At 48.6% G+C, this 15,804-nt stretch overlaps 1 protein-coding gene across 1 annotated transcript in view; it reads left to right on the top strand.

The window, feature by feature from the left end:
• The window catches only part of MFSD2B (MFSD2 lysolipid transporter B, sphingolipid), a 94,440-nt gene that overhangs the window by 68,604 nt on the left and 10,032 nt on the right, over positions 1–15,804 (top strand). The window contains exons 4-9 of the mRNA XM_069728158.1: positions 3,937–4,060; positions 8,109–8,187; positions 10,718–10,905; positions 11,009–11,099; positions 11,413–11,534; positions 13,788–13,874. Of these exons, the coding sequence (XP_069584259.1) occupies positions 3,937–4,060; positions 8,109–8,187; positions 10,718–10,905; positions 11,009–11,099; positions 11,413–11,534; positions 13,788–13,874 (691 nt within the window). The remainder of the gene's footprint in view (positions 1–3,936; positions 4,061–8,108; positions 8,188–10,717; positions 10,906–11,008; positions 11,100–11,412; positions 11,535–13,787; positions 13,875–15,804) is intronic.

Consider the following 15,804-nt stretch of genomic DNA (forward strand, 5'->3'; position numbering starts at 1 on the left):
TAATCCAGATTCCCTATCGATATGTCTCTGCAGTGTGGGAAGAAGCCAGAGAACCTGGAGGAAACCTACACAAACACGGGGAGAACATACAAGCTACTTGCAGATGTTCTCCTTGGTGGGATTTGAACCCAGGACCCCAGCTCTGCAGGGCGGCGGTGCTAACCACTGAGCCACCGTTTCCTATTTACAGACAATATCAGATCTCTACAGACAGGCACACTGTTGTTAGCGATGCAAAAGAAAAAAAAATTGTAAAGTCATCATATGCGACATGTAAAGAAGAAATAAAGCGTGCTTCTCACAAAATTAGAATATCATCAAAAAGTTAATTTATTTCAGTTCTTCAATACAAAAAGTGAAACTCATATATTATATAGTCATTACACACAGAGTGATCTATTTCAAGTGTTTATTTCTGTTAATGTTGATGATTATGGCTTACAGCCAATGAAAACCCCAAAGTCATTATCTCAGTAAATTAGAATACTTTATAACACCAGCATGAAAAATGATTTTAAAATCTGAAATGTTGGCCTACTGAGATGTCTGTTCAGTAAATGCACTCAATACTTGGTCTGGGCTCCTTTTGCATCAATTACTGCATCAATGCGGCGTGGCATGGAGGCGATCAGTCTGTAGCACTGCTGAGGGGTTATGGAAGCCCAGGTTGCTTTTATAGCAGCCTTCAGCTTATCTGCATTGTTGGGTCTGGTGTCTCTCATCTTCCTCTTGACAATACCTCATAGATTCTCTTTATGCTGTAATACTTTATGGTGTGTAGTTTGTTTAGTAATTTGTATTTGTTAGTCATAAAGTTATATTCTATCTAAGAACAGGTAGTTGACAGGGAGAGACGGACTTAATGGTTGGAACTAGCCCAGAGTGGGAGAGGCTAAGTGAGGAGACAGTGGAGAGCTTTCCTTCAAAAAAGTCAGATAGGGACCAGCCTGCAGTGGTAGTAGACCTAAGGTCTGACTGAGTAGCAGAACCGCATGCAGTGGGTGCTTTCGTGGCAAGGGGGAGACGACCAGGGCAGGTAGTAAGCTCCTACGGGAGAAGCGACAAAGAGAAGGAAGTGATCAGTGTCCATAGTCTGTCCAAGAAGAAAAGGAGAAAAGGAAGAAGTGTCGGGACCTGGGGCAGCAAGCCTAGTGGGACGGGATGGAGTTGTCCGTCAGTTGGGTAGTGGGACGGAAGATAAGTGAGACAAAGGGCAAGGCCCCATGTTGGTGGTCCAGAGGCGTCAACAAAGTGTAAAGCTAAGTGGTGGGTATACTGGCAGAGAAAACTCCCCTCAGGGAGAAGAACACGGAACCACAGGTGGAGGTATAGGACTCTTGCTTGCTGGACTTTAGTGCCGACATTCGAGAGGAGGAAGCTCCAGTGATGGGGTGCTGGGCTGTGTTGAGGAAGAAGAGCTAAGTGAAGTGGAAAGTGACTCCAGAAGATGGAGGAAAGTGTGTGATGATGTTCCATGTAATGACAGAGATGTCCATGAAGATGAATGTCTATTACATCATTCCTCATAAGTTATTCTTCAGTAAAAAAAAATATGTTTATTTATGAACTATGGCCTCCTTCATTGAACTCTGAAACATCTGGTCCTGGCCGGCCGAAAACAATGGCACCATGCGATCTGTAAGAGCGTGTCGCCAATAATCGCTAAACCCCACTTTCATGTAGCGTGCTGGAGCGTGAAGCACAAGTACCTTGCCCATGGCTGCCGCCCTACGCCACATTACACTTAGTGGGAACAGTCATTCTGTGCTGACCGGCTCACTTTATGTGCACCTTGTTTGCCATCTATCGCCGCCCTTATCGGGTTCTATGAAGCCACAACTGTCAATCAAAGAAGAAGGAGGGTAAAAATAGAGGGAATACAAGCAGGTGGAAAGGTGTAGTTAAATATTTGGCCATGCGAAAGGGTGCATCGAGTGACTTGGTTTGATACAGAAAAAATAATAAAATCAAAGTGTCCTGATCACAGTGATCACCTGTTCTATGCGGGAACATGGCTGCACGTGTTCAGTTTCTCTACCGCGCCACCACAGGGGAAATGAAGGATTACACAGTTCCAATTCATGTAATGGGACACATGAAGATGGTTTTGTAAACCAGACAATCCCCTTTATGTGAAGGGATCCTGCGGTCAGTGGGGGGTAGGCAGAGTACAGGTACTGTAGTACTCTGCTCCAGTCGCCTGTCCTGACAGCAGGGGAACAGACGTGGCACCAGCTGAACCCGACACTGCGAGAACATCCTGCTTCCATTATCACTGCACAATCATCCGAGGTGAAACCCCCGCAGCCCTTTATCCCGCAGAGGGCCGTAGAACCTCTCTCAGCATCACCATTGTCACACACATCGTGACCCACATTGTCTCTTTGTTTTTGGATTTTTTAAAACTGCTCCTCACTTGGAAAATAATTAACTCCACAGTGATCAAACACCAAATCATGATTGGTATGAATCAGGATTCTGATCTCTGTTACCCCTGTCCCTGATGTCCATTTCTGATGCCCCTGGTGTCGACATCTGTCTCCCCTGTCCCTAGTGTCTTTCTCTGTTGCCCCTGTCCTATGCAGTCATCTCTGTCTCCCCTGCACTTGGCTCCATCTATTTGTTCTCTTTCCCAGATGTCCTTCTCTTGATTTCCCTTGTCCATGGTGTGCAACTCCATCTCTCTTGCCTCTATCCCTGTCTTCCATTTCAGTGTCCCATCCCTTGTGTCCATCACTGTTTTCCCTGTCCCTGGCGTCCATCTTTGTTGCCCCTGACCCTGGTGTCCATTTCTGTTTCCTTTGTCACTGGTGTCCTTCTGTTGCCCCTGGTGTCTATTTCTGTCTCCTTTGTCACTGGCGTCCGTCTCTGTTGCCCCTGACCTTGGTGTCCATTTCTGTCTCCTTTGTCACTGGTGTCCATCTATGTTGCCCCTGACCCTGGTGTCCATCTGTTTCCTTTGTCACTGGCGTCCATCTATGTTGCCCCTGACCCTGGTGTCCATTTCTGTTTCCTTTGTCACTGGTGTCCATCTATGTTGCCCCTGGTGTCCATTTCTGCTTCCATTGTCACTGGTGTCCATCTATGTTGCCCCTGGTGTCCATTTCTGTTTCCTTTGTCACTGGTGTCCTTCTGTTGCCCCTGGTGTCCATTTCTGTTTCCTTTGTCACTGGTGTCCTTCTGTTGCCCCTGGTGTCCATTTCTGTTTCCTTTGTCACTGGTGTCCATCTATGTTGCCCCTGGTGTCCATTTCTGCTTCCATTGTCACTGGTGTCCATCTATGTTGCCCCTGGTGTCCATTTCTGCTTCCATTGTCACTGGTGTCCATCTATGTTGCCCCTGGTGTCCATTTCTGCTTCCATTGTCACTGGTGTCCATCTATGTTGCCCCTGGTGTCCATTTCTGTTTCCTTTGTCACTGGTGTCCTTCTGTTGCCCCTGGTGTCCATTTCTGTTTCCTTTGTCACTGGTGTCCTTCTGTTGCCCCTGGTGTCCATTTCTGTTTCCTTTGTCACTGGTGTCCTTCTGTTGCCCCTGGTGTCCATTTCTGTTTCTTTTGTCACTGGTGTCCATCTATGTTGCCCCTGACCCTGGTGTCCATTTCTGTCTCCTTTGTCACTGGCGTCCATCTATGTTGCCCCTGACCCTGGTGTCCATTTCTGTTTCCTTTGTCACTGGCGTCCATCTATGTTGCCCCTGACCCTGGTGTCCATTTCTGTTTCCTTTGTCACTGGTGTCCATTCTTTGCCCCAGTTTCTGACGTTCTTTGTTTCCCCTGTTCCCTAGAATCTTGAACTGTCCATTGTCTCTGTTACCCCCAGCCCAGGAGAATTAGAGCCATTTATTCTGATGACTGGTCATAGGTAGCAGATAATAACCTAGAGTGTTTTTATCAGATTGTTACAGTCTTTTTTTATCCATTATCTCTCTGTTTCAGGATTTTGGGATGCACGCCATTTCTCGTGGTCTCATATTTCTTCTTGTGGTTTGTTCCTCCCTTTGTGACCGGCACGGTCCTGTGGTATTTGCTGTTTTATTGCTCCTTCCAAGCACTAAGCACGGTGAGCATCCTCCACACCTGTCCTGTCACATGACTTCGCCCGCCAAAACTGACTCCACCCACTGATACATCTTCTTAACGCCAGGCAGAGAAATAAAATCCAGGGATCGCTCCTTGCAAGGAGCTCAATGCAGACTGTGCAGTACTTCGGTGCCATCTAGTGGTGATTTGTCTGAATCACAAGTGTAATTGTGAATGTGTTTAACGTTCGTTAGTGGCCTCAAGGATGGTTATTATGGTACTAGATGGTGGTCCGATTCTAACGCATCGGGTAGTCTAGAGAATATGCATGTCCACATAGTATATTGCCCAGTCACATAGTATATTGCCCAGCCACATAGTATATTGCCCAGTGACGTAGTATATTGCCCAGCCACATAGTATATTGCCCAGTGACGTAGCATATTGCCCATCCAGGTAGTATATTGCCCAGCCACGTAGTATATTGCCCAACCACGTAATATATTGCCCAGTCACGTAGTATATTGCCCAGTCACGTAGTATATTGCTCAACCATGTAGTATATTGCCCAACCACGTAGTATATTGCCCAGTGACGTAGTATATTGCCCAGTCACGTAGTATACAGCACAGAGCCACGTAGTATATTGCCCAACCACGTAGTATATTGCCCAGTCACGTAGTATACAATACAGAGCCACGTAGTATATTGCCCAGCCACGTAGTATATTGCCCAGCCACGTAGTATATTGCCCAGCCACGTAGTATATTGCCCAGTGTCGTAGTATATTGCCCAGTCACGTAGTATATTGCCCAGTTACGTAGTATATTGCCCAGCCACGTAGTATATTGCCCAGTTACGTAGTATATTGCCCAGTGACGTAGTATATTGCCCAGTTACGTAGTATATTGCCCAGTCACGTAGTATATTGCCCAGTTACGTAGTATATTGCCCAGTCACGTAGTATATTGCCCAGTGTCGTAGTATATTGCCCAGCCACGTAGTATATTGCCCAGTTACGTAGTATATTGCCCAGTGACGTAGTATACAGCACAGAGCCACGTAGTATATTGCCCAGCCACGTATGTCCCAGGTTAAAAAATAAAAAATAAACATATACTCACCTTCCGAGGGCCCCTTGTAGTTCGGTCACATGACCGTGACGTCATGGCACGTCCTTCTCGCGCAGGGCCTGTGATGACGTCGCGGTCACATGACCGTGACGTCATGGCAGGTCCTTCTCCCATAACATTCTTGGCACCGGAAGCTGCTGGAGGTCACCGGAGCGTTGCGAAAGGTGAGTATATAATGATTTGTTATTTTTTAAATTATTTTTAACATTAGATGTTTTTACTATTGACGCTGCAAAGGCAGCATCAATAGTAAAAACTTGGTCACACAGGGTTATTAGCGGCGGTAACGGAGTGAGTTACCCGCGGCATAACGCGTCCGTTACCGCTGGCATTAACCCTGTGTGAGCGGTGACTGCGGGGAGTATGGAGCGGGTGCCGACTGCAGGGGAGTAGGGAGGGACTAATCGGACTGTGGCCGTCGCTGATTGGTCGCGGCAGCCATGACAGGCAGCTGGCGAGACCAATCAGCAACTTGGATTCCATGACAGTCAGAGGCCGCGACCAATGAATATCCGTGACAGACAGAAAGACAGAAGGACAGATAGACGGAAGTGACCTTTAGACAATTATATAGTAGATGGATGTGCCCGTGTGGATATACCGGGCTGATCAGCCACTGCTGCTAAGAGCCTAGCACTCAAAGCTTGTGATCATAAATCTTAAAATGATTGACCACCCATTAGCGATGTGTAATGTACACACTGTTAGGATCCAACTGCACTTGCCGCTTCCAGCAGTTGTCTTGTAACCTCAACCTTTCTGAAGTATATACATTACATAAAGTATGTGCCCCCTCCATATGTTATACATTGGGGCAATGGGGCAGGATGTCATACACCAGGGGGGAGGGGTTGGATGTTATACACCAGGGGGGAGGGATCAGATGTTACACGGGGGGGGGGGGAAAGGGCAAGGGGGCAGATGTTATATACCGAGGGGCGAGAGGTCGGATGTTATACACCAGGGGGCGAGAGGTTGCATGTGATACACTGGGGGGCGAGAGGCTGGATGTTATACACCAGGGGGCGAGAGGTTGCATGTGATACACTGGGGGGCGAGAGGTTGGATGTTATACACCAGGGGGCGAGAGGTTGTATGTGATACACTGGGGGGCGAGAGGTTGGATGTTATACACCAGGGGACGAAAGGGTGGATGTTATACACTGGGGGGCGAGAGGTTGGATGTTATACACCGGGGGGGAGAGAGGTTGGATTCTATACACCGGGGGGCGAGAGGTCGAATGTTATACACGGGGGTCGAGAGGTCAAATGTTATACACCAGGGGGCGAGTGGTTGGATGTTATACACCAGGGGGCGAGAGGTTGCATGTGATACACTGGGGGGGCGAGAGGCTGGATGTTATACACCAGGGGGCGAGAGGTTGCATGTGATACACTGGGGGGCGAGAGGTTGGATGTTATACACCAGGGGGCGAGAGGTTGCATGTGATACACTGGGGGGCGAGAGGTTGGATGTTATACACCAGGGGACAAGAGGTTGGATGTGATACACTGGGGGGCGAGAGGTTGGATGTGATACACTGGGGGGCGAGAGGTTGGATGTGATACACTGGGGGGCGAGAGGTTGGATGTGATACACTGGGGGGCGAGAGGTTGGATGTGATACACTGGGGGGCGAGAGGCTGGATGTTATACACCAGGGGGCGAGAGGTTGCATGTGATACACTGGGGGGCGAGAGGTTGGATGTGATACACTGGGGGGCGAGAGGTTGGATGTTATACACCAGGGGACGAGAGGTTGGATGTGATACACTGGGGGGCGAGAGGCTGGATGTTATACACCAGGGGGCGAGAGGTTGCATGTGATACACTGGGGGGCGAGAGGTTGGATGTTATACACCAGGGGACGAGAGGTTGGATGTGATACACTGGGAGGCGAGAGGTTGCATGTGATACACTGGGGGGCGAGAGGTTGGATGTTATACACCAGGGGGTGAGAAGTTGGATGTTATGCACTGGGGTGTGGGGTGAGGAGAGGTCGGATGTTATACACCGGGTGGCGAGAGGCTGGATATTATACACTGGGGGGTGAGAGGTCAGATATTATACACCAGGGGGCGAGTGGTCGGATGTTATACACTGGGGGGCGAGAGGTCGGATGTTATACACCAGGGGGCGAGAGGTCGGATGTTATGCACTGGGGTGTGGGGTGAGGAGAGGTCGGATGTTATACACCGGGTGGCGAGAGGCTGGATATTATACACTGGGGGGCGAGAGGGTGGATGTTATACACTGGGGGGCGAGAGGTCAGAAGTTATACACCGGGAGGGGGGGGGGGCGAGATGTCAGGTGTTATACACTGGGGCCGAGGGGCCAGATATTACAATAATTCTATATGATAAACCTGAATTCAATGATTACGACACATGTCCCAATACTTTTCTCCATATAGTGTACTGCACGCCTATACAGTGCATAATAGCACATATATATGCCTTCTTAAAGGAGTTGTTAGGTTTAGAAACTCATTTTATGTTGGCACTGCAGGGAAATAGAACTTCCCCATAGATTATAGCTAATTGGTGGTCCTAGCAGTGGTGGTCAGGTTATTATCCGAGGGATCCTTTTATAAGAGACTGTTTATAAATGGCATCCAGTTAATATTTTAGGGACTGTAGTTCTGTTTAGCAGCACTTTAATAAGAAAATAACTGTAGCTGCCTACTATGCAATTATTAATTACTCAGTTCCTCCATCCGCCACTAGAGGGAGCTCACTGCATATTATCTATACATTGAACTCCATAATAAGACAGTGCACCTCCGTCAGTGCCCTCTAGTGGTGAATGTGGGCAACAAGCATGTAGGAAAGGAAAAATGAGTGAGTGAATGGATGAATAATCAGCACCTCATTATAAATAAAGCAATTTTGCAGCTATTGGAATCACACATCTGTCTCTTTGCATCTTAACACTTGATAATTTTACTTCCTTTAGATTTATCATGTCCCATACACCACTCTGACCATGTTTCTTAGCACAGACCAGTCAGAACGGGATTCAGCTACAGCGTACCGTAAGTGTCACATGTTTGTTTTGACTGATTTTAATTTTTTAGTTTTGCGCTAGCCACTCTGTCTAGCAGATCGCTGAGGAGAGCCTGGTCACCACCCTTTAACCCTTACACAGGCATCTAAACTTGCTCAGGGGCCCCTGGGTTGGGTCCACGGAGTGGCTGTTGGCCGATGCAGCGGGCTGGCAGACCACAGTCAGAAAGTTGTGTCAATGCCAGGAGGTTGGGGACAGAAGTCAGGCAGAATAGTCTAAGCATGGCTTGGGGTCAGAAACGGGAGTCAAACTAGTAAGGAAACATTGATATAGGGAGCTCACAAGGGTCAGGGTAAACCTTATTACTGGCAGTGCAGACGGGGGGCTTGGGATATATAGACAGAGCCTTGCCCAAAGCTCTTATAAAAGAGTTCATAAGAATTATGTTAAGGGTTAAATCCCCAACTTGTCTGCCTAAATAGTGTAAAAAGTCCCAAAACTCAAACAGAGGTGCTGCCCTGTCGCCCCACAGGGAAGGCACAGCACCGCCGAGTGTCCCATACCCAGTGCCTGCCAGACAGTACCAGCATACCCAGTGCCTGCCAGACAGTACCAGCATACCCAGTGCCTGCCAGACAGTACCAGCATACCCAGTGCCTGCCAGACAGTACCAGCATACCCAGTGCCTGCCAGATAGTACCAGCATACCCAGTACCTGCCACACAGTACCAGCATACCCAGTGCCTGCCAGACAGTACCAGCATACCCAGTGCCTCCCAGACAGTACCAGCATACCCAGGGCCTGCCAGACAGTATCAGCATACCCAGTGCCTGCCAGACAGTACCAGCATACCCAGTGCCTGCCACACAGTACCAGCATACCCAGTGCCTGCCAGACAGTACCAGCATACCCAGTGCCTCCCAGACAGTACCAGCATACCCAGTGCCTGCCAGACAGTACCAGCATACCCAGTGCCTGCCAGACAGTACCAGCATACCCAGTGCCTGCCAGACAGTACCAGCATACCCAGGGCCTGCCAGACAGTACCAGCATACCCAGTGCCTGCCAGACAGTACCAGCATACCCAGTGCCTGCCACACAGTACCAGCATACCCAGTGCCTGCCAGACAGTACCAGCATACCCAGTGCCTCCCAGACAGTACCAGCATACCCAGTGCCTGCCAGACAGTACCAGCATACCCAGTGCCTGCCAGACAGTACCAGCATACCCAGTGCCTGCCAGACAGTACCAGCATACCCAGTGCCTGCCAGACAGTACCAGCATACCCAGTGCCTGCCAGACAGTACCAGCATACCCAGTGCCTGCCAGATAGTACCAGCATACCCAGTACCTGCCACACAGTACCAGCATACCCAGTGCCTGCCAGACAGTACCAGCATACCCAGTGCCTCCCAGACAGTACCAGCATACCCAGGGCCTGCCAGACAGTATCAGCATACCCAGTGCCTGCCAGACAGTACCAGCATACCCAGTGCCTGCCACACAGTACCAGCATACCCAGTGCCTGCCAGACAGTACCAGCATACCCAGTGCCTCCCAGACAGTACCAGCATACCCAGTGCCTGCCAGACAGTACCAGCATACCCAGTGCCTGCCAGACAGTACCAGCATACCCAGTGCCTGCCAGACAGTACCAGCATACCCAGGGCCTGCCAGACAGTACCAGCATACCCAGTGCCTGCCAGACAGTACCAGCATACCCAGTGCCTGCCACACAGTACCAGCATACCCAGTGCCTGCCAGACAGTACCAGCATACCCAGTGCCTCCCAGACAGTACCAGCATACCCAGTGCCTGCCAGACAGTACCAGCATACCCAGTGCCTGCCAGACAGTACCAGCATACCCAGTGCCTGCCACACAGTACCAGCATACCCAGTGCCTGCCAGACAGTACCAGCATACCCAGTGCCTGCCAGATAGTACCAGCATACCCAGTGCCAGCCAGACAGTACCAGCATACCCAGTGCCTGCCAGATAGTACCAGCATACCCAGTGCCAGCCAGACAGTACCAGCATATCCAGTGCCTGCCAGACAGTACCAGCATACCCAGTGCCTGCCAGACAGTACCAGCATACCCAGTGCCTGCCACACAGTACCAGCATACCCAGTGCCTGCCAGATAGTACCAGCATACCCAGTGCCAGCCAGACAGTACCAGCATATCCAGTGCCTGCCAGACAGTACCAGCATACCCAGTGCCTGCCAGACAGTACCAGCATACCCAATGCCTGCCAGACAGTACGAGCATACCCAGTGCCTGCCAGATAGTACCAGCATACCCAGTGCCAGCCAGAGAGTACCAGCATACCCAGTGCTGGCCAGGCAGTGCCAGCATACCCAGTGCTTGCCAGATATTGCCACTAACTCAGTGCCTTCCAGACAGTGCTACTATATACAGTGCCTGCCAGTGACACCATATAGCGTGACACTCTACGCAATGTCTGCCAGTCCGTGTCTTTAGGAAACATATTGCACATGTGCGGAGAACATCATGCACCCATTGGTTCCTAACCCCCTGAGACGTTCCTCTCCAGGAATGACCATGGAGGTGCTGGGGACTCTCATCGGAGCGGCTCTACAAGGGCAGATAGTGGCAAGCGCTCACACGTCTCATCACTGCCACGTGGATTATGGCACCAAGAACATTTCAATGAATGCCACGTACTCCCTGGTGAACAGCACCATCTTAGTACCAGGAACCGCGGATTACAAGCTGCACGCTGTAAGTATTGGGGGATTAATTATATCCACGGAGGGCAGAGTATCCTGGATATTAAGAAACAGTCACCGGTCCACGGTCTGATCAGTGTCACATTTATGCCTAGAGGAACGTTTACATGATCGCTGCTGGCGCGACCGGCTGCATTTACCTGCTCTGCACGGCCATCCTGTTTCTGGGAGTCAAGGAGAGAAATGGTGAGATGTGATCTAAAATGTAATTTAGTCATTGATTACATTGGAAAAGCTTGGCCGCTCTCTTACTAAACAGCGCCACACCTGTGTGCAGGTTGTGTGCGGCATTGCAATTGAGTTGCATTCACTCTGAGCTGCAATACCAGGTACAACCATTGAAGAGGGGTGGCGCTGTTTCTTAAAGAAAGCAGCTATGCCTCTGCAACCGCTTGAATCATGGCAAACGCTATGCCGGATGACTTTGCTTAGATTTTGTGCAGGTCTGTGGATCTTTTCCTGGTGACTTTACCTATTAATAATTTCATATATTTTCCAGATCCGTATGCAGGGTCTTCAGGGAAGGTTTTGCCATTTTTTAGCGGTTTCAAAAAATCCATGAGGCACAGCCCGTACTGTTATCTCATAGCGTCATTCCTGCTGATTTCAGCTGCCGTTCAGGTATTGTGCTGCTTGGGGGGTCTAGAGATTCCTTGAGATTTCGGTAGACCCCCTGATATTGTCATTTTCTTTTATTGTAAATGTAATTGGTTTCATCTAAATGTATTTGACAGATAATTTTGGTTCCTTTAATGCAGGGGTGAGGAACCTTTTATCTGCCAAGGGCAATTTGGATATTTATACCATTCTTTGGGGGCAGCAAAAAAATTTTAACTTGAAAATTACCCTGCTATATTTGATGCAACATTTAATTATCTCCCCCTAATATGATGGTTGGAGCTTCTTCTCTTTGGTGCTACTGGGATGAAAAGTGGTAGTGATAATGTCGCTACTAGTAACTGCGTTTCCAAGTTTGCGTCGGTCTGGAACGCAGTCGACACTTTGTGATAAGTTTTGTAAAGAATTTGCAGCAGTAAGTCGTACCAGGCACAGATGTATATAACGCTGCATGTCTAGTTAAAGTGGAAATATCATCACTAATCGCATTACATTTATAGAACTCAAACAGTGGGAGCTCTGCAGTATACATCACATAGGGGACAACAAGAATGCTATATATACATCATGTAGGAGACACCAAGGCTGCTATATATCCAGCATATAGAAACAACGAGGCTGCTGTCTATGCATCACATAGGAGACAACAAGACTGCTGTCTATACATCACATAGGAGACACCGGGGCTGCTGTATATACATCACATAGGAGACGAGACTGCTGTATATACAGTATATCACATAGGATACTGCTGTGTATACATAGCATAGGAGACACCGCTGCTGTATATACATCATATAGGAGATAAAGAGGCTGCTATATATTCATCAAATAGGAGACAACAAGACTGCAGTATATACATCACATAGGAGATGAAACTGCTGCATATACATCGAATAGGAGAATCAAAGGCTGCTGTATATACATCACATAGGAGACACTGAGGCTGCAGTATATACATCACATAGGAGACACCAAGGCTGCTGTATATACATCACATAGGTGACAATGAGACTGTGGTATATACATCACATAGGGGCACTTCGGTCCTTGGTCCCCGGGAATTGGTCTGGGGTCGGATAAAAGGTAATTGCGGGCCAGAGGTTCCCCACTCCTGCTTTAGTCCATATTAACCCTTTAGTTAAAAAAAAAGGTGTTTTAAAGGCTATAGACGCAGTGGGAGACCTTTTGTTTTACTTAAATGCATGTCAACGGGACCATGCGTGTGCTGTCCAATTTTTTACGCATCCATCTCCTAGAAAACCCGACATTTCATCAGCCTGCATACAGTAAATTCACGGCTTGACCTGTCAGAATAGAATAGATAAAAACATATAGAATAGATAGAAAGATGTCAGTGACATTTATATAATTAGTGCAGTGTATGTGTAATTTAATGTACATCTATTCAGCTAATAATTCATTAAGTTAAAGAAAGAAATGGCATGGGGACCCCCGAAATTTAGCTAACCAGCTGATGGAAATCCGACTGGTGGGGGGCAGATGTTTATATCCTGGGAAGGGGGTAATAAAGATGGAGCTTCCCAGGCTATTAATATCAGCTCACAGCTGTATATTTAGCCTTCACTCAATGTTAAAATGAGGGACTCCTTGAAGAAAATTACATGGGGTTCCCTCTAAATTATTAACTAGCAAAGGCTAGGAAGGCAGCTGGGGCTGATATTAATAGCCAAGGAAGGGGCCATGGAGAGTGGTCCCCTACCAGACTAAAAACATCAGCTTTCAGCCGCCCCAGAAGTGGTGCATGCATAAGATGCGCCAAATCTGCCACTTAGCCTTGCTCTTCCCACTTGCCCTGTAGTAGTGGCAAGTAGGGCAATACTTGGGAGGTTGATATCACCTGTGTATTGTCAGGTGACATCAAGCCCAGGGGTTAGTAATTGAGAGGTGTCTATAAGACGCCCCCATTACTAACCCCATAGTCATATTGTATAAAAACACCTAGAATAAAGTCCTTTAATAAATAATGACTTCAATGAGGCAAATGGAGTCCAAAATGTGAAACTTTTCCAACAGTATCGCTTCCAACCAAACACGACAGCGAAGGTTAGTAACAAAAAAAAGAGAGCTGCAGGCACCATTCATGGCTGAGCACTAACCGTAATCCAGAGTACAGTTTTTCCGCCATAAAAGTTTGCACCAATCCATCAGACAGGGCGGTGAGCCTTGTAGCCGGCAGAAGGTGTGTGGTACTCGGGGACACTCACATGTAAACCTTTCTCTCCAATCTGTCAGCTTCAGCAGAGCAATTTTGTCCTTTTTTGCACACACGCTGCAGGAGACTTACGGGATCACTTCCAGAACTTGGTGCTGACTATTTTGGTGAGTTGTCAATCTTCCTGTGACTTCATGTAACTCTGGCAGTCTGTGTTGTGCTCGTCCTCACCACCATCATTCTGATAGTTCTTCCTTTTTTCCGACATTGCTGGAAGACTTTATGGCTTTGTTTCCTTATCTGGTCAACAGTGCCCCCAACCCAGCATTATTGTCTTTACTGAATATTGGTGCCCCCAACCCAGCATTACTGCCTGTACTCAATACTGGTGCCCCTAACCCATCATTACTGTCTGTACTCAACACCGGTGCCCCAACCCAGCATTAGTGCCTTTACTCAATACTGGTGCCCCCAACCCAGCATTACTGCCTGTACTCAATACTGGTGCCCCTAACCCATCATTACTGTCTGTACTCAACACCGGTGCCCCAACCCAGCATTACTGCCTTTACTCAATACTGGTGCCCCCAACCCAGCATTACTGCCTGTACTCAATACTGGTTCCCCTAACCCAGCATTACTGCCTGTACTCAATATTGGTGCCCCCACCCCATCATTACTATCTGTACTCAATATTGGTGCCCCCCAACCCAGCATTACTGCCTGTACTCAATATTGGTGCCCCCAACCCAGCATTAGTGCCATTACTCAATGCCAGTGCCCCAACCCAGCATTACTGCCTGTACTCAATATTGGTGCCCCCAACCCAGCATTAGTGCCATTACTCAATACTGGTGCCCCCAACCCAGCATTACTGCCTGTACTCAATACTGGTGCCCCTAACCGATCATTACTGTCTGTACTCAACACCGGTGCCCCAACCCAGCATTAGTGCCATTACTCAATACTGGTGCCCCCAACCCAGCATTACTGCCTGTACTCAATATTGGTGCCCCCAACCCAGCATTAGTGCCTGTACTCAATACTGGTTCCTGTAACCCAGCATTACTGCCTGTACTCAATATTGGTGCCCTCACCCCATCATTACTGTCTGTACTCAACACCGGTGCCCCAACCCATCATTACTGTCTGTACTCAACACCGGTGCCCCAACCCAGCATTAGTGCCTTTACTCAATACTGGTGCCCCCAACCCACCATTACTGCCTGTACTCAATATTGGTGCCCCCACCCCATCATTACTGTCTGTACTCAATATTGGTGCCCCCCAACCCAGCATTACTGCCTGTACTCAATATTGGTGCCCCCAACCCAGCATTAGTGCCATTACTCAATGCCGGTGCCCCAACCCAGCATTACTGCCTGTACTCAATATTGGTGCCCCCAACCCAGCATTAGTGCCATTACTCAATACTGGTGCCCCCAACCCAGCATTACTGCCTGTACTCAATATTGGTGCCCCCACCCCATCATTACTGTCTGTACTCAATATTGGTGCCCCCAACCCAGCAATACTGCCTGTACTCAATACCGGTGCCCCTACCCAGCATTACTGCCATTACTCAATACTGGTGCCCCAACCCAGCATTACTGCCTGTCCTCAATACTGGTGCCCCCAACCCAGCATTACTGCCTGTACTCAATACTGGTGCCCCTAACCCAGCATTACTGCCTGTACTCAATATTGGTGCCCCCACCCCATTATTACTGTCTGTACTCAATATTGGTGCCCCCCAACCCAGCATTACTGCCTGTACTCAATATTGGTGCCCCCAACCCAGCATTAGTGCCATTACTCAATGCCGGTGCCCCAACCCAGCATTACTGCCTGTACTCAATACTGGTGCCCCTAACCGATCATTACTGTCTGTACTCAACACCGGTGCCCCAACCCAGCATTAGTGCCATTACTCAATACTGGTGCCCCCAACCCAGCATTACTGCCTGTACTCAATATTGGTGCCCCCAACCCAGCATTACTGCCTGTACTCAATACTGGTTCCCCTAACCCAGCATTACTGCCTGTACTCAATATTGGTGCCCTCACCCCATCATTACTGTCTGTACTCAACACCGG

Source organism: Ranitomeya imitator, chromosome 5 (assembly GCF_032444005.1).
Source record: "Ranitomeya imitator isolate aRanImi1 chromosome 5, aRanImi1.pri, whole genome shotgun sequence".
NCBI classification, from domain to species: Eukaryota; Metazoa; Chordata; class Amphibia; order Anura; family Dendrobatidae; genus Ranitomeya; species Ranitomeya imitator.